Source organism: Parasteatoda tepidariorum, chromosome 5 (genome assembly GCF_043381705.1).
Source record: "Parasteatoda tepidariorum isolate YZ-2023 chromosome 5, CAS_Ptep_4.0, whole genome shotgun sequence".
Classification (NCBI taxonomy): Eukaryota; Metazoa; Arthropoda; class Arachnida; order Araneae; family Theridiidae; genus Parasteatoda; species Parasteatoda tepidariorum.
In genome coordinates, this window is record NC_092208.1 from 88,456,597 (window position 1) to 88,479,228 (window position 22,632).

At 27.3% G+C, this 22,632-nt stretch overlaps 2 protein-coding genes across 2 annotated transcripts in view; one reads left to right on the top strand and one right to left on the bottom strand.

The window, feature by feature from the left end:
- The window catches only part of LOC107445409 (sorting nexin-14), a gene marked incomplete in the record, with an annotated part of 52,128 nt that extends 43,814 nt beyond the window's left edge, over positions 1-8,314 (bottom strand). Inside the window, 3 exon segments of the mRNA XM_043039665.2 lie at positions 3,921-3,972; positions 5,007-5,075; positions 8,001-8,314. Coding sequence (XP_042895599.1) covers positions 3,921-3,972; positions 5,007-5,075; positions 8,001-8,110 — 231 coding nt within the window.
- A 121-nt stretch (positions 8,315-8,435) lies between these two features.
- LOC107445410 (ATP synthase, subunit F) lies at positions 8,436-21,830 on the top strand. The gene is made up of 4 exons (XM_016059795.3): positions 8,436-8,635; positions 10,709-10,807; positions 15,131-15,247; positions 21,712-21,830. Exons 1-4 carry the CDS (start codon positions 8,539-8,541, stop codon positions 21,741-21,743), a joined length of 345 nt encoding a protein of 114 aa, XP_015915281.1. The 5' UTR covers positions 8,436-8,538; the 3' UTR covers positions 21,744-21,830.
- Positions 21,831-22,632: the final 802 nt, after the last annotated feature.

The following is a 22,632-nucleotide window of genomic DNA, read 5'->3' on the forward strand; positions in this document are numbered from 1 at the left end:
CTAAATTTAATATAGCACAGTAGGGAACTGATTATCTGGAACGATCGGGACCATCGCTATTCGGGATAACTGATTTTTCTGGTTTTCTGAATCGCTACAAAAAGCCATTCTTTTTTATTGTTAAACCCAACTAAAAAAAAAAATATTTGGAAATAATCTTAAAAAGAAGAAAAAACGATGATGTAATACATTAATGATTATTTCCAAAATGATGGTAAGGTAAACATCTTTCAAAAAAGAAAGAAAAATCCTAAAATCTTATGAGGAAAAAAAAAGAATTTTTTAATAAAAATGGCGGGAAAATGTATCGAATTTTGTTCCGGTTTTTTAGTTTTCCGATTTCTGGATAACGGGTTCTGTACTGTATTTAGAAAGTTGAAAGTTTTTTACACACACATATATCTAAAACAAAATTTCATAATTATTTAAGTTTTATACAGATTTTTATTATTTATATTTAAGATCTGGCTTGAACATTCACACTTAACACATGGATCAATAAGTCCCGAGACTAACAATGAAAACAATATTTTTTTTTGCAAAATTTNGTTTTACCATCCGCACTTGTCCTTACGTTTGCGTCATTTCAAAACTTTATTGTAAAGCGTATTCGCAAAGGCACGGCTTCGTATTTGTGTTATGTAGTTTAGACTAACACATGGATCAATAAGTCCCGAGACTAACAATGAAAACAACATTTTTTTCCAACGCTTTTCCAATTTTTCAATACCATGTTTATAAAAAAAATTATCTTTCGCTTCAAAATAAGCTTCAGTTTCAGAGATGACCTCCTCATTTGAGCCAAATCTTTTTCCCTGGAGCACTTTTTTAAGATCAGCAAAGAGCCAGTAGTCACTGGGGGCTAAATCTGGCGAGTATGGGGGGGTGGGGAAGCAGATCAAAGCCCAATTCGTTCAATTTTGCTATTGTTTTCATCGACTTGTGGCAGGGTGCATTGTCTTGGTGAAAAAGGATTTTTTTTCTCTGCATGTGCAAACAGTGTGTGTGTGTGTAAATAGCGATAAACAGCTTTCTGAATCATCGACTCGTTGCTGTTTTTGTTCCATTGAAAGCAATCGCGGCACCCACTTGGAAAAAACCTTTTTCATGCTCAATTTTTCATGAAGGATAGTAAATACACTTCCATATGACATCTGCGTCATCTCAGCAATCTCACGGAGCTTCACTTTACGATCTTTCATTATAATTTTTGTCACTTCACTCACATTTTCCACAGGTCTACCCGAGCGTTCCGCGTCATTTGTGTTGGTACGACCACGTTTAAACTCGGCAAACCACCGACAAATCGTTGCTTTTGATGGACAAGAGTCCGGGTAACATTTGTCAATCCATTGTTTCGCTTGCACGGTGTTTTTACCCATTAAAAAACAATGTTTTATCAGAACATGAAACTCTGTTTTTTCCATTTTTTAAACAAACTACAAAACGACTTTACTCCAACCTCGATAACTCAGCTGTTTCTGGTCCGATCGACTTAAAATTTTGACACGTTTCAAGCAAAGGTTAGTACTCTAGAAAGACCTGGTTACTGGTTTACTACGAGCGCCATCTCTGGGTTAGTCTCGGAACTTATTGATCCATGTGTTAATGGCATTTTATTAGAAAAAAGAAATGTAATTGTTTATTCAATAGGTGATTATTATTAGTTTATATGTTTAGTATGCAATTATTTTTTAACTGTATTAACAAAATTTGATAATGATATTTTAACGTTTCTTTATGCCATTATAAAATTGGATTTTGCTCTACTCCATTATGCAGAATATTAAAAGGGAATAAAATTTAAATTTTTTTAAGAAATTTAATGGATTCAATTCTTTTTCAAATTGTTACTCTTTTGTCACAAATGAGAAACTGGTCCAGAACTGGTTGGTCTGCTTACATGAACACACCACTGTGTATTGTTTACTGTTGCCTTCAACTTATATAAAGCTGTTATTTTAAGAACAAAAAGTTAATTCTTATATATCTTATAAAGTTAATTCTTATATATATTAACTGCTTCATATTTGAACTTCAACTTATTATTTCATGTGAAACATCATCTACCAGTTCCCTAAGTAATAATTTGATTTGGAATTATTCTCTATAAACTAAATTTCTTTTTTTAATAGCAGATTTGACATATTCTTCAAGAAAAGAAAACTTTTTTAACAAATATAAATGCAACTAATATTTAAACAAACATCAATTCATTCCTTAAAAGTACGCATTTTTGTATTAACCTGTTTACTAAATTTTTTTAGTTGACAACATGTTAAACTATTTGCAGCTCATCTGAATATAAAAACTGCATAATAGAAAAAAAAAACTATTTTACAAAATTATTTGATATAGAAGTTGAACTTTCAGCAATACACAAGTTGGGAAATAATGCATTAGTATTTGTAGAGTCCTAGATTGATTTTTAAATTACCAAGAAAAAAAAAGTGATATTTTATCTTTTTGATCATATTATTAGCATATTACCAAAATTGGAAAAAAATTATGATTTAAAAAAAAAAATCAATTATCGTTTTTTTTCTCTCCATTTAAAAACTTTTTTTTTTTTTAAAATTTAAGTCAGATTTCTAAATATTATAATTTTTTAATAATTACCAACCACAGCATTTGTTAAAATGCTTTGCTTGATAATACTTAATATTATTTAAAAATATTATAATAGCAAAATCTGATATATATTTTTTTAAACTAAAATGACTAAAATTATAATTCAATTTATACCAACTAATCAATGAATAAAAAAAAGATCATAATTATTTCTGTTCAAGCTCAATATTTTAATGAATATTAAGGAAATAGGAGGAAATTTGTTAATTAGATATCCAATGCAGAATAAATTAGTTAGGATGAGAAAACTTATTATATTGTTTATTTTATAATGTAAACTTTCATGCCACTCTTATCTACTTTAAATCTCTCTTTTTTGTTGGTGTTGTCTATTTTGAAATATAATAATTTACATACATTCACCTCTTTGCTTAAAACCTTCATTATCAACTAAATCAGACTTTAAAAAATCATATCCAAAAGAATACATTTATTAAATATATTGTATAAAAAATACTTTAGACAAATAAAAAAAAATTACATTAAAAAAAAATTATTTATTGCAATTTTAATCATGGTTTAATTCCAGTGATTACTTAGTTAAAATAATATCTAAAGTTAACTCAATGTTTGCTTCTTGGGATTGTCAATAGCATCGAGGAGAATTTGCTTTGTGTGAGAATTTATTATTTTTTTCAAGTTTTTAGTCATAAGAATATTCTTTAACATTCTAATGTTAACCCTGAAGATAATGAAAGAATTATTTTTTTCCCCAAATGTAACTACTTTTTACAATAACTAGAATTTTTTTTCATTATTACAAGCAATAGTTAATTCTTGGTGTTAGTGTATTAAATAATAAATGCTACAGATATTTTCCTAAATCAGTGATGTCAAATTGAACAAGATTAATAAGGGGTAAAAACTGAGTCCATAATTTTTGTTGCAGATTGAATAACTAATATTGACTGAAATATTAAAAATAACATTACATACTGTCATTAATATTATAAGGAAAAATATTTGATTTAGCATTAAAATTTCTTTATTATTTTCATATTCTGTTGTATTTTTATAAACTTTTGTCAATTTGAATTCAATTATTGGAGAATAAAATGCAAGAATTACATGAAAATTAGCAACATTAAAGTCAAATGAATGAGCAATTAAACTAAAGACACGCAGGAAACAAAATTAGATTTCCGCTTCGCAAATAGTTATTGCTGCATTTTACAAAATCCCATAAAGCAAACAGAGTAATTTTTAGGTATTATTTTAGAATTGAAAAGAATAATTAATTCATTCTACTTAAAAGTACATAATATTCCATACATAAATATTCGACTTACTTTTCTTTGGCGCTTAAAAGCAGATATCACATTCGGCAAATGATCTCTCTTTCTGAAAAATTAACAAAACCTCATAAAATGAAATTTTAAATAGCTACAATTAATGATGAATACTTGTTAGAACTGTGTGCCTAAAGATGCATTCATAAAAACTTTAGTCATCTTAACTTAGAAATTATCTCTCAGTTTAAGTTAAGTAGTTAATACTGTCTCCTTAAAGTATACAGGTAGAATTAATACCAGGGGTCTGTCTAGGTTTTTCTGAAAGGTACCTATTTTGTGAAAATTTAGACATAATTTGTGAAAAATTAAAAATTATATTACAAAATCAATACAAAAACATGGTAAAAATATAGATTTATCGTTTCTTAAAGGATAAAAAAATAAAATTTTAAGAAAAAGTATTTTGTGAAACTACCGTTTTTCCTAAAGTTGAATTTGCGAAACTACCGTTTCACCTAAAATTGAATTTGTGAAGGTACCGCTAAACGGTAGTAAATTCGGCCTGGACAGACCCCTGAATACATAAATAGTTTTTTGCTCAAAGGAAAGAAGCCCGCTAATTCCTCAGAGTTTACTTATTTATTTATGCTAATGATGACTTTTGTTTAAAAATAATAACATTCACAATTTTAATAAATGCTATTAAAAATAATAAATACCGATAATTTTTTTAAGAAGAAATTTAGAACAGTCTCCATTGTTAAAGACACAAATGTTCTTGAATAAAAAAAGTATTATCATATCTGGTTATACCTTTGAGACAAAATCAAAATAAACATATTTTTATGCCAACATATTTTGGGAGGGATATAAATGAATTAGCAAAAATATATTTAAAACAATTTCAATTTGTTTGAATTTGACATGAAAACTCAACAAAACCAAATCATAATTTTCAATTTCACTAAAAAGATTATGTGTTTGATTTTTCAAATATAATAAATATGTTAGACGATTGTGAAGCCAAAAGTTTAACAAACATTAATTATATAATAGTAGACTGGAAATTTGAGTCTATTAGTCATAAAAAGAAACTTACAACCAAAGAGATGAGGCATTTTTCATTATTGTTCTTTTACTTACCTAAGAACGAAATGAGTGACAAGACATCCAAAAGTAAAAGTTGAAAATATAACAACACCACTTCTAATTCTGAAAGTTTTTATAACATAATTAATTTTGGTAATAACATAATTAAAACATTACATTGCAAAAAAAAAAGATATATAGATAGATATAAGCAATTTTATCCAAAGAAAAAAAAATTTCAAGAGTAATTTCATTCCTTTATTAATTTTTGAGTAGCAAATTTTAAAATAGAGGGATGAATTTTAAAACAGTGGTTATATTTGTAAATTACTGCCATATTGATCAAAACAGATATTATAACTGACATATAAATTATACAAAATAAATACACTAGAATTATGAATTGTTGTTGTTGCTTATCTTCTAAATTTTACATGTCTCAGAAACGCTCCAAGAACAACGCCGACTGCAAGAAATATTTCGTATAAAAGCTTTATGAAATATACAAGTAAACAAGGCACCTGATTAATATTTTTAGCATTATAACATCTATTGATATTAATAATGAATAGTAATGATAAATTTGAATATTAAATAAGAAACTAGGAGAAAGAGATTTACTTACTTTAAACCTCACTAATTACTTATATTGTTACTATGAATTTAAAGAACAGTTATTTCATCCTATTATTATTATGGCAAGATTTTTTTTAAGGAGTGCGATAAAAAATATGATACTACATGAGAATTCTAGGTATCACCCTTACCCTATAGAAATTTCCCAGCTTTTTTACATTTGCTTCATTGAATAAAACTTTTGCTTTGCATAACATAAATTAAATTTTTGATTGGAGAAAGTAATAATTTTTTGTTGTTGTATTAATCAGATTCTGTTATAGACTAGTAAAACAATATTAATCAAAAAATAAATATTTCATTATAGATAATAAAACTGATGTATAATGTTCATCTTAACAACATACCAGAACCAGGGTTGGGTTTTTGACATCAAAAAGTGGTTTTTGACATGACAAGGGTATAATACTAGTTTAAATCATCAAAAACCTGTCAAAAACTGAAGTTTGCCAAGAAAATATATAAACTTCAAAACTACCAACAGTTGCCATGCATTATATTGAAATTTAATTATACTATAGGTAATCAGCAGGTTTTAAAATATTTTTTAATTAAAATTAAGGTAAAATAACAGATTTAAAATCTCAGAAATTTATATTCAAATGCATGTGCAGAAAAATTTTGCACAAAAATTGTTTAAATATTTATATTTAAAAAAATTTTTTTTTTCTTTTTGATACTTAAGAAAATTAAAAGTTTATTACTATGCATTTTTGACATATAAGGAACATATAACTAATATTTATAAGGAACTTACAAGTTATGTTGTATAAATACAAACTTGATACAAGATACAAGTGTATAAAAAATTTTTTTTAATGTTATACCGAATATCTTTATTATCCAGTATGTTAATTTGAATTTAAAAGTAGTTATATTTATGAATAATGATAAATATAATTCATATTGTTTATTATATTTATTTATAATTATTACACTTATCATTTTAAAACAATTTTTATCTCTTAATTTTTTTTTCTCCACTTGTATTAAGAATACAAATAATGCATATCTTGAAAGCAAGAAGTAATTATTCAACAGCTGAATATTTAGATATTCAACAAAACTATATAGTATTCAGCAAAATGAAATTCACAAGTATTTGGATAAACTAAATTTTCAGCATAGTAAATGAATAGGCTGAATATACTGTAAATCGACACTAACTACTCTGTGTATTTAACAGAAAGCACTTAAATTTGTATTGTCTTATGTTAAAAAGATTATTAAGAAGATTTAAAAGAATATTAAAAAGATTTTTCTTTAAAAGATGTCTAATGTACAAAACTGCTAATGTTTATCTTTAAAAATGTCTAATTTTTAGTATAATCTATACTATACACTAAATTTGGTTATAAATAAATTTCTTAATAATATCACTGCAGATTTTCAATAACACATGAAAATGAATACATAATATTACAAAAGATGTGAGCTTTCAAAAGTACAAGATTTTGGTTACTATTCAAAATATAAGTGTTTCTTCAAAATTTTAAATTTATTTTTTCTAGAACATATCTAGAAAAACTATCCTTTATGAAATATATATAAATCTTATGTATTAATTAAATTTCACATATGAATATAGGTTTTTGACATTTTCGACAGTGGTTTCGAGGTTTTTGATGTGACGGTTTAAACCGTCACATGTCAAAAACTTGCCAACCCTGACCAAAACCAGAAAAAAAAATGCCAACATTTTGATAATTTTAAAAATAATTGTAATATTTGTTTCAAGTTTAGATCAGGCACATTAGTCCTAACGGTGTTATAATTACATCATAAAACGTGGGAAATTTTTCTTTCACTTGTTAAGGATGAAATATAAATAAAATTTTTAGTTGAACTGTCATAAAGTTCAATGGAATCAAACAAAAGGAAGATTTATAATCGGTACCTGAAACAAAATAATCGCCATGTTTTGATGACTTCTGGGCAATCCCATGTGAGAAACTTAAAAAAAGAGGTCAAACTGAAAGAATATAACTTACATCCCCTCTCTGCCAGAGCAAACTACTACATAGCTTTTAGAAAATGTTTACAAGTTTAAAATCTCTTTGGCGAAAGTTATCACATAAAGCAGGCTGCCTGTTTTATGTGATAACTTTCGCCAGAAATGTCCCCGAAATGGGAATATTAAATTTGGGAGATAATAAAGAAAAATGAGACACCAGATGTGCTTATTTCTGCACGAATTGTATACAGCATAATATTAATAATTAATTGTATTTTAATTTTCATGATCAAACTAAATTTTTACGAAACGTTGTTGCTTCCAAATAAACATAATTGAAACAATGCTTTAGTGTCCAAATCTGTTAGATTCCGCTATCTCCCAAATAACAAAAACACATATAAAAAGTAATAAAATAAGAAAAGATTAAGAATAAAATATGCAATAGACATTCTTACTCAACAAATGAACTGAAGAACAATGATATTGAAAAAATAATACACAAAACCGTGGCAAAACATTTATCATTAATAATTCTTTTTAGCAAAGACACTTCATTTCTCTCCATTGTAACTTAACAAAATGTTAGTTTCAGTCATAACAACTCCATGTTTGAAATATATGCACTTAATTTAACACAATGACTCGAAAATGTTTAAATTGACAGTCAAATTTTTGTTTGTAATTAGTAAAAACCAGAACAAGTCATCCTTTTTTTTTAAAACATAGGTTGTTTCTGTTTCTTTCGCTTCTGGTTGTCTATTTTTGTAGACTTGAAAACCCATATTATTGATTAAATAATTACAATTAAAAAGTAGTGAGCTGTAAGTTAGCAATAAGGAATTAATAATTTCTTCTGGATTCTTGAGTCAAGCAGAAGTAAGCAGTCGGAAGTGCTTACAAAATTGAATTGTAATCGGTTCCTGTGACTGTTGTTCACGCTGAGGGAAGGTCATTTGAAATATTTAATTAAAATTTAAGCCTCATCTTATCATAATGGTAATGAATATAATTAAAAATTTTGGACGGCTACCTGCTGAATACAACGTTAGAAAACATGGACCGTATGATCCTTCTGTTTTTTACGGAAAGAGTTAGTTATTTTATATGTTCTCATAATTTTTTTGTTTAGTTAATGTTTTGTATTTCTTAACACCTACCTTATTTTTCTTTCAAAGATGTGTTTTCACTTTATTTCATATTAAAGACTGTTAAAATTCTACATTAGCATTAAATCATTAGTAATTTTCCTACTATTAAACATGGCGTCTTTACTATGAAAATTTTAAATTTGCAAGGAAGATACCAAAATTAAAGTAGAGTCCAGTCCTTTTATTAATTGATATTCTCTACATTTCTTATTTCCGTCTTCATTTCTTTGATGTAAAATTTTTATTTTCAGTCGCTAATTTTCGTACTATAAATTTTTTAGAGCTTCAAGGGGTGACTGTTTGCACAATTTTGCTTCATAAGTAAACCAATTATTTGCTTTAAAATTGATTGTACTGTAAAATATGGTTTTTCTGTATCGTGATCTGTCGCGACAATACAATCGCCATAGCACCAAATATATTTTAAACTAGGTTTTTATGAAAAAACTTGTTTGACTCTTTCAATTAATCCCCTTTTGAGATTTTTTTTACAGTTTTTTGCAGGCTTCTGCCTGGAAGCTGCCAAGAATGCTGCTATCGAAATGGCAAATTAGCTTGAAACATTAAAATATTAGTTTCAAAAACAGGATATTTAAAGATAAACTTAGTCAAATTGTATAAAAAATGTGTCAAAACAGTTAGGTACATATAAAAAACTAGTGGGATGTTTATATGTATATATATATATATATATAGTCTCCATAAACTTAAATTTTTTTTCTTTATCTTCCTATTTTCCACACAAAAATTCTGTATCTATTAAAAACTGTTTAATTTTATGTAATGACTCAAGAAACAGTTTTATATTTTGGGAATTCTTAAAGTGGCCACTTGTAAAATTTCCTTTATTAACCTTATTATATTTTAAAGATGAACAGTAGAAAAAAATTTGTTTTGGGAAATTTAGTAATTTTGTATCTTAATTGTTTGTGCCTAAGTAATTATCACATACTTAAACATGGTGCATAGTGTTTTTAAAAAGTGCTTAAAGGTGATTATTTTCGATTTCCGTTTTTTAAAAGCCTGCTGCTTTTTTCATGGGGTGTTTTCAAAGTGCCTAATTTTCCCTTTTCTAAAATGAGATATTTTTTTTTTACAATGTCAATTTTTGCCACATATTATTGTAAAACGTGGTTTTCACATTGTTCTATTCAATGTTTTCACAATTCGTTCAACCACAATCCATTTCAGTGTACCGTCCGTCTTTCCATAGCGTATGAAAACGTCAATCATTTTACAGGCATGATGAAATACTTGCGAGTCCGTATGTGAGCTAGGCTCGGTGAGATTATTGTACTCTCATGTGCAACTCAGCTGCATTTTGCAAGATATTCCCAATTTCAAGCTTCATTTTCCACCCTCTGATATCAAACCGAAAAATCTTTCGATCTATTTTATAATGGCTAATATAATTGAGAAAAGAGTTCCTTGTTAAAAACTAGTTATTTTATCATGATCATGTAAAGTTTTCGAAAATCATTTTGCATTTTGTTAATATATATGGTGCTTAAAATATTTTTTTGGTGCTTAAAAAGTACTGAAAAGGTGCTTATTTTTTGTTGAAAGATTTGGCTATACACCCTGTTAAAACATGCAGTAAACCAATGAGCACTGCTCTGCTTGTCCATGACCACTATAATGTGATTCAGATGGTCATTAATAATCAGTGGTTTCTCGGGCTAGCAATAATTCTAAAATGATGGTATGTTATGGTTGGAGTTTTTGTAACAAAGTAGCATATTTCATCATAATTGTGAACATTATACATTCTCTACATTGAATTTTTTATTTAATCTTACTTAATTAACTTTATATAAATATAAGTTTGCATTAGAGACATGTTAACAGATTAGTGAAAATTTGTATGGACTAGTGACATATTTTACTTATTTTATAGTTGCTTATTCTTCGGATTAATGACTAAATTTTTCTTAATATCTATTCCTGTCCATAAAGATTATATTTTAGTTTTTGGATTAAAAATTATTTAAGATGATATAAAAAATGTGTTTCAGAGGATACTCCTTTTGGTGAAGTGAAACTTGGTGAACTAGGATCATGGGTAGGGAGGAGACAAAAAAACCCTGCTGCAATCATGAGAGCTGTAGGCAGAGGTATTCAACTTGACATTTTTTATGTAATTTAATGACTGAAAATTGCACTGATGATATTGAAGATATTGTTTGAAAAGATGTTGGCTAGATAAATTTTAAACACTAATATGAAATGTCACAGGCTGTTTGAAATCCTGTTTCTTATATTGTTTTATAAATCAAAAGCTAGATACAATATATAAAATAGTATTGAAAAATAATTTAAAATGTTTTAGGTAGAATGAAATAAAACTAGAATAATTTAGAATTTTTCTCCAACATTGCAAATTACTGTAGAAGTATGCAAAAGTTAAGCAAAGAAAGGGCACCAGGTGTAATATAAAATTTTTATATCCATTATAACTTTTTTTTCTTCAGATTTTGATGTAATGCGTACTAATATGTTATTAATTTTAACTATTTTGTTATTAAGTATATGTTTTATTTTTAATTATTTTGTTATTAATTTAATTTTCAGGATAATATTTTGCTTAGTTATTTAAAAAAAAAGAAAGTTTTATGCTACTTAATAATAAGAAAATGATTGCATCAAGTAATATAGTGTATTGGTGAAGAAATAATAGAAAACATATATATATATTTCATTTGAGAGATGTTTTATTCAAACCCTGTGTCAGTCAGAATTGTTTTTATTTTTCCTCCTCTTGTCTGATATTTGTTGGTTTTCTTAATTAATTTTTAAGATGCACAGTAAGCATAGGGCTGTAAAATTAAAAATATTACTTATGATTTTGCTGGCAAAGAAGTAAAAAATTAAGTATGTCCAGCATTAAAATACAAATATAGAGCAATCCCATGCCATGTATATTTTATTTATTTGCTTATAAAATTAATACTAAGTTTAAATTGTTGAATTATTAACAAAATTATATTTTTTCTAAAAATTAAATATTGGTAAAATATCATTACTGCCTCTTGTTATGGGTAGTTTTTGGGAATTTCTCCCACATCATTCAGGGCATCTATATTCAAGCTCTATGGCAAAATTGCCCATGAGCAGTGGCGCAACACAGATGGTCAGAGACAAGCTAAGGAGCTGAATCGTGGCTGTCCCAGTGTATGTCAAAAAGAGCTTAAGCTAAATGGGAACAGTTTGAGAAAGATCATTGGTCTTCTCACTGGACACTGTATCCACAGGAGACACTTAAACGTAATGGGTATTGAATCTGATCCTCTTTGTAGAGGTTGTCATCTTGAAGAGATTTCACAACATTTACTATGGGATCTATTCTGCTCTAAGATTTGAGCATTTAGGGCAACACTGCATAAGAAATTGCAAGATGTTCATGTAAGGTGTCTGCTGAATTTTATTTCAACCATAAGACTTTCTTGCTAATCATGATTTAGGGTTTGGGTACAATAGACCTCTGGTCGATGTGCCCCGCTCTTTAGAGCTAACCATCTTCTAAATCTAATCTATGGGTAGTTTACCTCCTATTCTAATTTTTTAAAGAAAAAATTGGTGCTGGCTGATAATGGTACGCAGAATTATTTATGTTTGCATGTTTAATTCTGTAAATAATTTTTTAGTTTAAAAATTCATAGTTTAAATTTTTTTTTAATAAATATCACTTTGTTAAAAGAATTTTCAACTGATGGAATAAACATTACAGTTTGCTTCTTTAAATTTCAATGTATTGGTTAGTGATTTTAGATAGTGCATGCTTTTTTAAAAAAAAATGAATATTTCCATTATGTGTTTGAAGTTAATTATACAGGGATGAAAAACTTCCTCGAAAAAGCGGAAATCCGTTTTTTCCTCCCAATTTTTAAAATTTCCGACCCTGTTCCAAAAACTTAAATTTTTGGGGAGTACAATAAGAGAAACCCAAGCCGTTGAATGATAGTCGGACTTGGAATGAACTTTTACCCCTTGCTATAGCCTCCTGAGAAAATGATCTTCTGAAGAAAATGGGTGAAGCTCCAGCAGGTACGCCGTTGTCTTGACCTCTGTGATTTCCGCTATAGAGCGGAAAGAAGTTCTAAGCAGTTTCAATACGGCCACAGATATTTGATTTCTTTTGTTTGGCTGATTTTCGGAATTTTACATATTAGGAAGTACGCCGGAATCTGCTGAAATCGCGATTCTTATTCAGACGATTTTAATATAAATAATCGATTTTCGTATTTAGATGAAACTAAAAGTTACGTATTGCAATTCGTTTGTGACGCAATTAAAAAATCGCTCTTCGCGATATTTATTCGCGATATTTAATTCGCGATATTTAAAAATCCAGTACTGTGATTCGTATTCCTGCGAGTTTAATTCCAATGTCGCGATTCGTATTCATGGATTTTTAAAATTCAATATTGTGATACATTATCACGCGGTTGTAATATCATGCATTGATTTTCGTATTTATACGCGATTTAAAAACTAATTGCGATTCAAATTTACGTGTTCTGAAAATTATGTGTCGTGACTCTTATTTAGGCGATTTATAAATTCAATATCGCAATTTGTATTTTCGTGTTTTTAAAATCCAATATCGTGATTCATATTCACGCGATTTTGAAATCCAACATAGCGATTCATAGACACCCGATTTTAAAATCCAAGATTTCGATTCATGTTTACGCAATTTTAAAATAAAATATCGCAATTCATGTTGACGCGATTTTAAAATAAAATAATGAGATTCATGTTCACACGATTTTAAAATCCAATATCGCGATTCATGTTCACGCGATTTTAAAATTAAATATCTCGATCCATATTCACGCAATTTTAAAATCCCATATCACTATTCTTGAAAGAAGTAAGTTTTTTCTTGAATGAGTTACTAAAAAGATGTGATATTCTTCATTAGTAAATAATTTAATTAAAACTGTTAACTCAAAAAAATTATGTTAAATTTGAAATGTTTATGGTTTATAAAATATATGGCTATTTTGATTTTTTATGTTTTTGAGTCATAATTACATCTGATTGGCTTATCAGGCTTTGTGTTCCTATTTTTGTTTTTAACAAGTTGGCACCTATGAGTAAGGTGAATGTATTTTAACGGTGGTAGTCAAGTTGAAAGGCGAACAAAGTGCGTTCAATCGATTCTACTGACAGAAATAAATTTAAGTTTGATTGGTTCATTAAAACAGTAAAAGGGACTAAAACTGTTAGTAACAATCTATCAATCAATCAGAAGATATTAGGGTTAAAGTTGGCAACTGTTTTAATTTAAAATTATTGACCGGTGATTAATTTAAAATGATAATCAAAGCGCGAATTTCTATAATTGCTTAATTTTCTTTAATATAATAGTGGTCAAAATTTTATAATTATATTTAAGAAAAATTAAAATTTCACTGTCTAAATGCTTCTACCACTTCAAATATTAAATAAAAATCTCTCGGCAGAGTTAAAAGTTGCTTTTATATATCTCATCGATATCACACTATTATAATTATATCACTCCCTCATCGTGACTGAGTTATAAAAGTTCAGCTTTTTTTATTTTGGACCACTTTCATGCCTGATTATATTTCTGAAAATGATTGACATTTTAACAGCTCTTTACATAGTTTTGAAAATTAAGTTCCTCTGTGCTTCCTCTTATTAATAAGAAAATTTTCTATTTTTCTAAGAAATGCATAAATTTTTTTCCCTTCAATTGTTACTTTTTAGATTTCACTTATTTAAAAATAATGTAGAAAAGCTTGGGAATTAATAATATTTCATTGTATTGTAGTTATAGCTGCGATATAATGTAATACTATTTATAATTTTAATTTCCCAACTATACCATACAATACATCATTTTGAAACATGTAAATTTAAATGGTAAGTAAATTTGAATAAGTAGGTTTAAATATTGTAGTAATAAAATATTAAAAGAATTTAAGTCTCAAATTTTTTTTTTAAGTGTCTTCTAAACGTTGTCAAAAGGTTGAAAAGAAGCGTATTTCTTCTTGGACATTTTTGTTGGAGAAACTTGCCATTTGTGGATAATATAAAGAAAATCAATCTAATCAAAATAAGTTATAAAAATTAAAAAGTCTGTGCTACAGAAATTAAAAAACTAAGACTCCACTTTAAAAAAATTTTCCTCTTTTCTACTTTTAAATTTTTGCCAAACATTTTTATCAACCAGAAAAAAAACATGTTAAATGAATCTATTTTTTCAAAGTAAAGGGATAAAAGGTTTAGTTAAAATCAAAAGTGGTTTCTATATGTATTGAACTTTAAACACTTTTGCACTTTTGTTATTTTTAGTTTTTTTAAAAATTTTGTTCTCTTTCTTCCAGACAAAATGCCAACCCTGATTAAAATAGGTTTAGGTAGTTTAAGTTCACTAGGAAGAAATAATAATTTTAATTTTTTCACAGCTTGGTGGCGTTGGCAGTTCAAATATCTCCAGCCAAGGAATGCAAAATTGGTTCCTCTCATTCAATGTGTTGTTGGAATAATGGCACTCTTTTATGTCATTAATTATGAACATCTCAGTAAGTAACGTTTCAAGGTTTTGAATTTTGTTTTGACATTTTTGTGACATTATATCTGGCTAAAAGTATCTGAACATGCAGAGTGGTATAGACCAAACAGATTTCTGATGCAGGGGGTCCACCGTAAGTAATTCACCGCCTTTCCAAATGATATAAAATTGTTAATTAGACGAAAAAAATTGTCTTGTTGAAAGTATTGGCGAGCGATTTTTTTCTACCAAAAAGAAAAATATATATTTCCCTCAGTCTTGAAAATTACGTTAAAAGGAATTTTTTTAAGCAAATACTATATTTTGTATTCAATTAGTTATTTTCATTCAATGCTTCGCATAACCTATTAGGATTATATTAAGTTCAAATAATGTAAGCAGGAAGACAGATTATGTAACAATGAAATAAACTACTGTATAATACCTATTAATATGTTTGTTGCCAGATCACGTGACAAAATTCTGTTCTACAGTTTGTGTCAACAAAATAGATTTTGTGGTTGCAGGATGCATAGATTATCATCCAACTATTTTTGCAGAAAATATGTTTTCTCATGACAATAACCTATTATAAAATTTGGAATCAAAAATGTTTGCTAAAATAAGAAAATTCAACTTTGATTTTCATCGTAGATATAGTATAGTATAACTGGCAATGAAGATGCTAATCCCCTGTAAAAATTGGGTTTCCAATAAAACAGAATTAAATAACTTATTTGAATAACTTATCGTCTTCATATCTTTTACTTATTTAATTTTTTTAATGATTATGATTGCAACAGTAAAAAGTTAATGAGACAGTAATAATTCTTTTATTAAATATTTTTAATATAATTATTTTATTAAAATTAATTTATTTAAAAGATAGTCGGGATCGACAAAAACATCATGGGATCTACAAAAACATCAAATGATGCTTCAGGTTTATGCTTATATTACTGCTTTAATCCAAAAAGTTATTAAAAATTAAACCTAACCTATTTTTTTTTCTTTTCTTTTCTTAATGGCGATTAAAGCATTAAATTTTTCCTCCTTTCTCCCATTGTTTGCTCATTTTCTCTTTCCCATCTGTTAAAATAACTTCTTAATTTGAATTTTATAAAATAATTGAATTTATTGTAAATTTCTATTTTAATTTGACGTTTACCATAAGAAATTTTTTTTAAGATTTGTCTTTAGCTAAGACTTGAAATTTGTCTAATTTAATGGCTAATATTTGAAGTCCTTTGTGCAAAATCTGCTGAGGCCCCCTTTTGCATTTATGCGAGACTGCACACGCCTGAGGTGACTCTCCGACAGTTTTTGACTGGTTGCTATTGAAATTGACTTCGTGGTATTCATCGTAACTAAAGTGGTGGGGTATTAGGCTGGCTTTATAAACTGCATTCTAATTTATCATAAGGTTGTTCTGTGAAATCCAGGGCTGATTGTGCTTCGGAAAAAATCCGTATTTCCGGATTTTTCGCTAACAGTGATCCAGAAGTTTCCGAAGATCGAAGGTTCAGACATTTAAAAAAATCATTGATCACAAAAGTTTCCGGAAATCAAATTTTCAAAGGTGGAACTTAAAAACACAGTTTACTTTATTTGTTTGTAAGGGAGAGCCTGATACTTTATAAGCTTATATTCAAGATTAATATTCATTTTTTATCAGTAAGTAGTTATTATAATAAATTCAAGAAAGAAAGACCTATTTGTAAATTTCAATTACTTCTCCAGGTCATCATAGGTATGTGTAAAATTTTAAATATATTTTAAGTAAACTAAGAAATATTGAGAAAAAAGAAAAAAACCTTGTTTAAATTTTTTGCAATTTAATTTTTTTTTTTTTTTTACTTGAGAAATTTTCCGGAATTTTGACTTGAGTTCACAATCACCCCTGGAAATCAGAGCTTTGAGAAGGACAGTCCAGTTTTCCATTTGATCAACAAAAAAAGGGGGGGGGGAGAAACAAGTTTCAAAGTGTGAATGGAGTACTTATCTTGCTGGAAGAGAGGGCTAAAATATTTCTATAGAGTTGAAAAGGCAACATTGTTCAGAATGTCCGCATCTCAGAGTTTGCATTTTAAACTAGTGATGGGACCGAATAGTGATGGGGCCAAATACCAAATTTTTGGCCGAATACTTTCTTTTTAAAAATTTCTCTTTTGATTGTAATTTTGTAATTAAAGTAAATTTTAAATTAAAAATGAAATAAATATTAACAAAATTGCTTTTTTAATCTTTGTATATTTAAAAATTTTTTAACAACTTGATTTATTTTTTGTGATAATTTAAATATCTTGATGCCAATAACAAGGCAATATGGCTTTTATAAATCTAAATAATTAATAATAGCATATTTTAGTTATAGTTATACTTGTAATTTATGTACCATTTTATTTAAAATAAGAACTCATTACTGCTGTTAAATGTATTCTTAACTTTCTCTTTTGTCAGAAAAATTATTAAAACCCAGAAAATTAAGAAATTTTTTAAAAAGTTTCACTTTTCAAATTTTAATTTTGTAATTAAATATTTTTCAAATTTTAAATTGAAAATGAAATAAATATTAAAAAATGTGCTTTTTTAAACTTTCTATATTTTAAAAAAAATTTAACAACTTGATGTATTTTTTGTAATATTTTAAATATCTTGATGCCAACAATAAGGCTTTCACAAATCTAAATAATTAATAATAGCAGCATAATTAATAANTTATTTAAAATAAGAACTTTATAATATAAATTTTAATTGCTGATTCAGATAGTATTTACACTTCTATTTAACAAACTATATATATTTGTATTTTAATGTAAAAGATTCCAATGCTTGTTTAAATACATATGATGATAAATTTGCAACAAGAAAATGTTTTTATTTATGTAACATTATTAAATACACTTATGTTTTATACAACTTAAATTGAGTAAATGTAACATTTTCTAATAATTAATGCATTGAAATGTAACTCTGCAATATACATGATTAACTATATTTAAAAGCACATTTAAAAAAAATCTTTCTTTATTATTATGAATTTATTCAGCCAAATATCTAATAATATTCATATTCCGCCGAATAACTTCAGTATTCGGCTAGGCCGAATATCTGGCAAAAGGGCCGAATGCCGAATATTCGTTACATCCCTATTTTAAACCTCAGAAACCTAGGTCAAACTAGTGATGTAACGAATAGTGATGGGGCCGAATACCGAATATTCGGCCAAATTTTAGGCCGAATACTTTTTTAAAATTTCTCTTTTGATTGTAATTTTGTAGCTAAAGTAATTTTCAAATTTTAAATTAAGAATGAAATAAATATTAAAAAAATTGCCTTTTTAATCTTTGTATGTTTAAAAAAATTTTAACAACTTGATTTATTTTTTGTAATAATTGATGCCAATAACAAGACAATATGGCTTTTATAAATCTAAATAATTAATAATAGCATATTTTACTTATAGTTATACTTGTAATTTACATGCTATTTTATTTAAACGCATGCGCATGAGACGTAAAGTGTTAGTCAGAAAGTGTGTCTCATGCGAACCGCTTGTTGGACAACTTGACATGTTTGGTTGTGTACGCTGTCTCCCACTAACTGCTATTTTATTCTTTCTATGTCAAAATGTGTTAGAAGATTTACTCAACATGGATAATATAAATGTATTCTTAAGGAAATATCTTAATTAATAACACAGTTAAAGTGCAGAACAAACTAACCATAAATAAAATGAGAAAACTTATCTTCTTCACCCCAACCCCAATAGTGGTTGGGAGGAGAGGTGGGTACAAACCTGTTTCAAGAATCTCTGCAGTTGTTCTCCTAAATGTTGTTTTCTCCTTAATACATGGAGACTGCAGCTGACCTTGGGGGACTGGTTTACATTATGGCTATGGAAGCTAGACTTCTTCCCTGTGTATATTCTTTGGTTTATGGAATAAATATTGTATTTTTTGTGAATTTCTAATTTATATTTATTAATGCTAATTTTTTTATTTGCTCGTCCATTTATTAGTTATTGCAGTAATCTCTGAAATCTGCACAGCTTAGGACAAGAGAATGTGCAGATTTAGGATTATTTATTTGGTTACAATTTTTCATTTTGCAATAGTGTGTTAAATTCTTTTGTTAGCAAAATTTTTTAAATTTGAATTGGTAGATGTTTGTTAAGGTAAATTCTGAAATCTTTGTGGATTAATTTTAGAAAGTACTGTAATATTAAGTCATCATCAGAGTTGGCCAGACAGTCCAATGTGGGCCAATGCTTTTCGCGGAAGATTTCCCCATAATGACTTCCAATTTATCTTTGATCTCCAGTTCTTTTCACTAATTGCAGGAAAATCAGACTTCACAGAATCACTCTGTCTCAACAGCTGCCTTCCCCGATTTCTTGTTCCAGTGGGTCTAAAACGCAATATCTTCTTTATTTTGTTATCATCACTCATTCGAATCACGTGGGCCCTCCAATTCATTCTATTTGTTTTTACGTTTTTAATAATATTAGGCTTATAAATCTTGTACAGTTCAAAGTGAAATCGCCTTCTCTAGTTATTGTTTTCACCAAGTCTACTCCGCAAAATCTTTCTCTCAAGTATTGCTATACAATTAATAAATAATTATAAATCATTTTAATAATATTATTAAACGTTTAAACAGGAATAATGAATTACTTTATTTTAAAGAGAAAAAAAAGACTTACATGTTTTATAAATTAAGCACTTACATATAAGTAAAATTTTAAGTGAATTTTTTTACCAAATATTTTGCTAAGTTTGAAAGGCAAATCATTCTAATTTGTTTATTTAATTTTGCTACAGAAATCTTAAGAAATTTAATTTTGCATAGAAAATGATCAACCTGTGTTGATTGCTTTTGTGCAAAAATTGTTCAAAAAGCATCACAAAGGATGATATGGTTCGTAGCTGTTTTAAAAAGACTAGGCTAATAAATATAAACTTAAGATTTTAAATAAGGCTGTGAAAAGAATGGTTGAAGGTTTGTCAAAAAAAAGAAGAAAAAAGGTTGGTGTAGATATTGTTTTAGGGATTAAGATTATGCTAGCATTTGGTAAACCCTGAGTGGTGTTTACTTTTGATAGTATGTGTAGGTCTTAAAGTTTATTTGATACAAACAGGATAACTCTTTTCTAAATAATTAATATGCAATGAGCTTTACTTAAAACTTCACCTGAATAACAATGATTATCATAGTTTTGTGTACTAAACATTAATTGTAATTGTTAAATGTTTAGCTGCTGTAGCTTTAAAATATGCTTATTTAAAAACTATTCCTTAAAAAAGTTCCGAATTTGGCTATTTCTTATTTAAAAGCTTTTCTTCTAACTTCAGTTAATGATTGAATTAATTTAAAAAATCAGGCTCAAAATGGTACTTCCTTCTATATACAGGGATGAGATTTTTCCGCTTTTTAGCGGATTTCCGCTTTTTTCACTTTTATCACTTGAATTTCAGCTTTTTTGTCAAAAATTCAGATTTTTCTAAAAATTTCATTTTTTTTTATAAGTATTCCGCTTTTTCAGAAAATTTACCGATTTTCAAAGAGAAACAGAAAATTCAAACTGCATAGCTACCAAACCTTTCTCATTTTTACTTATTTTAGCTGTTTTCTCTCCGTTTACTCACAGCAAATAAGATTTTCGGAATTTTTTACCCGCCCGAGGTAAAAAGCTGTACGAGAGCTGTAAAAAGCTTACCCTTTTAAATGTTATCATTTAATTTCCACCATTAATAAATAACAGAAATGTAAGAATTAATGTAGTAGCATTTGAAAAAAACTAAATTGTTAGGTATACACAAAATATATAATCTGTTATTTAACCATTATTAGTTTGAATAATTCTTGAGGAAAATTCTTGTTTTTCAATATTTATTTGATCAATATCATTTTGGTTTCAAAATTTGTATCTAGTACAATTAAATTTTGTATTATTCCGTTTCAGGGGCAGTAGAAACCTTTTACCTCAGTACCTATTATATTAAGGGCCCATATGAGTTACCCTTTTAGATGCCTATTACCATTAATAATTATAACTGGCATCATAAATTGCTTGTACATTTTTTAGGGCCTCAAAAACAGTACATTGCTTTCCATTTTTTCTTTTATATATCTTTGTTTAAGATTTTGCAATTTTGGAAAGTTTTTATGCTAATCAGATTTTTTTTCTTCTTTTTGTTGAATGAACGTAATATGCTAGTTAAAGGTAGAAAAAATATTTTTACGAACGAAAAAAGTTGTTACTTGTATAATTGTAAAATATTCCTTTGAACTACTTATGTTTTCAAAGCCTATAGATTTAAGTGAACTCTATTGTTCAATACTTTGTTTAAGATAAGTATAGGTCTTCATTATATGAAATATTATGTTTGAAAAAACATGTTTTAATTGTTGTGCAATAATTATTTTTGACTATGTGCAAGATTTTATGATTTTATTGTTATATTTTCTAAGGCAGTAATTCTTTTCTTACAGAATACCATTGTCATTACAAGTACCACTGGTAGAAAAGAAGCTTTGTCGTGGAGTTATATAATATTTCCTAATTAGTTTAAATTACTTCTGCATAATAATAAAGATCTTTGATTATTGAATGCCTGCATATTTATTTCCTGTTCTCTTGGGACCATAAAATTTTAGTATTAAGCAAGTTTAAGATTTTAGACAGGACATCTGGAATTGTGTGTCTGAAGGAAAAATTCTCGAACAATGTATTTAAGTTTCCAAATCCTATAACTCTGATAATAGTTAACTCTCCTAAAACTCTAAATGTACTTTTGGCGAACATAAAAATATCTAACATTATTTTTTACAGGTGGTGAACTTGCAAAGGGAAGAAAGTCACTGTTTTCCCTATCATTTCTTATGTCTTGGTTGTTTTTCTTGTGCTGTGATTAAAAAAAAANATAAATTAATATCCATAACTTTCAAAATTAAAAATAAATAAATAAATAGCAACAATTTTGGAAAAACATTAAAGAACATAATATTATTCAATAACAGTTACTTTGAATTTTCCATTTCCTGGAAATGTACTTTTAAATCGTTACTTTTTTTGTTCAGTACTTGTACTTTTACTTCTACTTTATACTCGTTACTTTTTAAAATAAGAACTTTTTACTCGTTACTTTTTTTAAAAATACTTGTACTTTTACTCGTTACTTTTTAAAAGTAACGTTGCCATGTATGGTTATGTACTATTGAATGAGAGGACCAATTGAACTTGATTACTGATTAATCTTCCTTTGTTTAAATTGAAGAGTCAAACAATATTAATAACACATTATACTTTTAAGAACAAATATTCTCTGGTATATTTAATTACCAATATGTTATTAGTTCTATGTTTATTTTACCTCTTAAATTTTGTTCAGATAAAATTGTGACATAATTTGA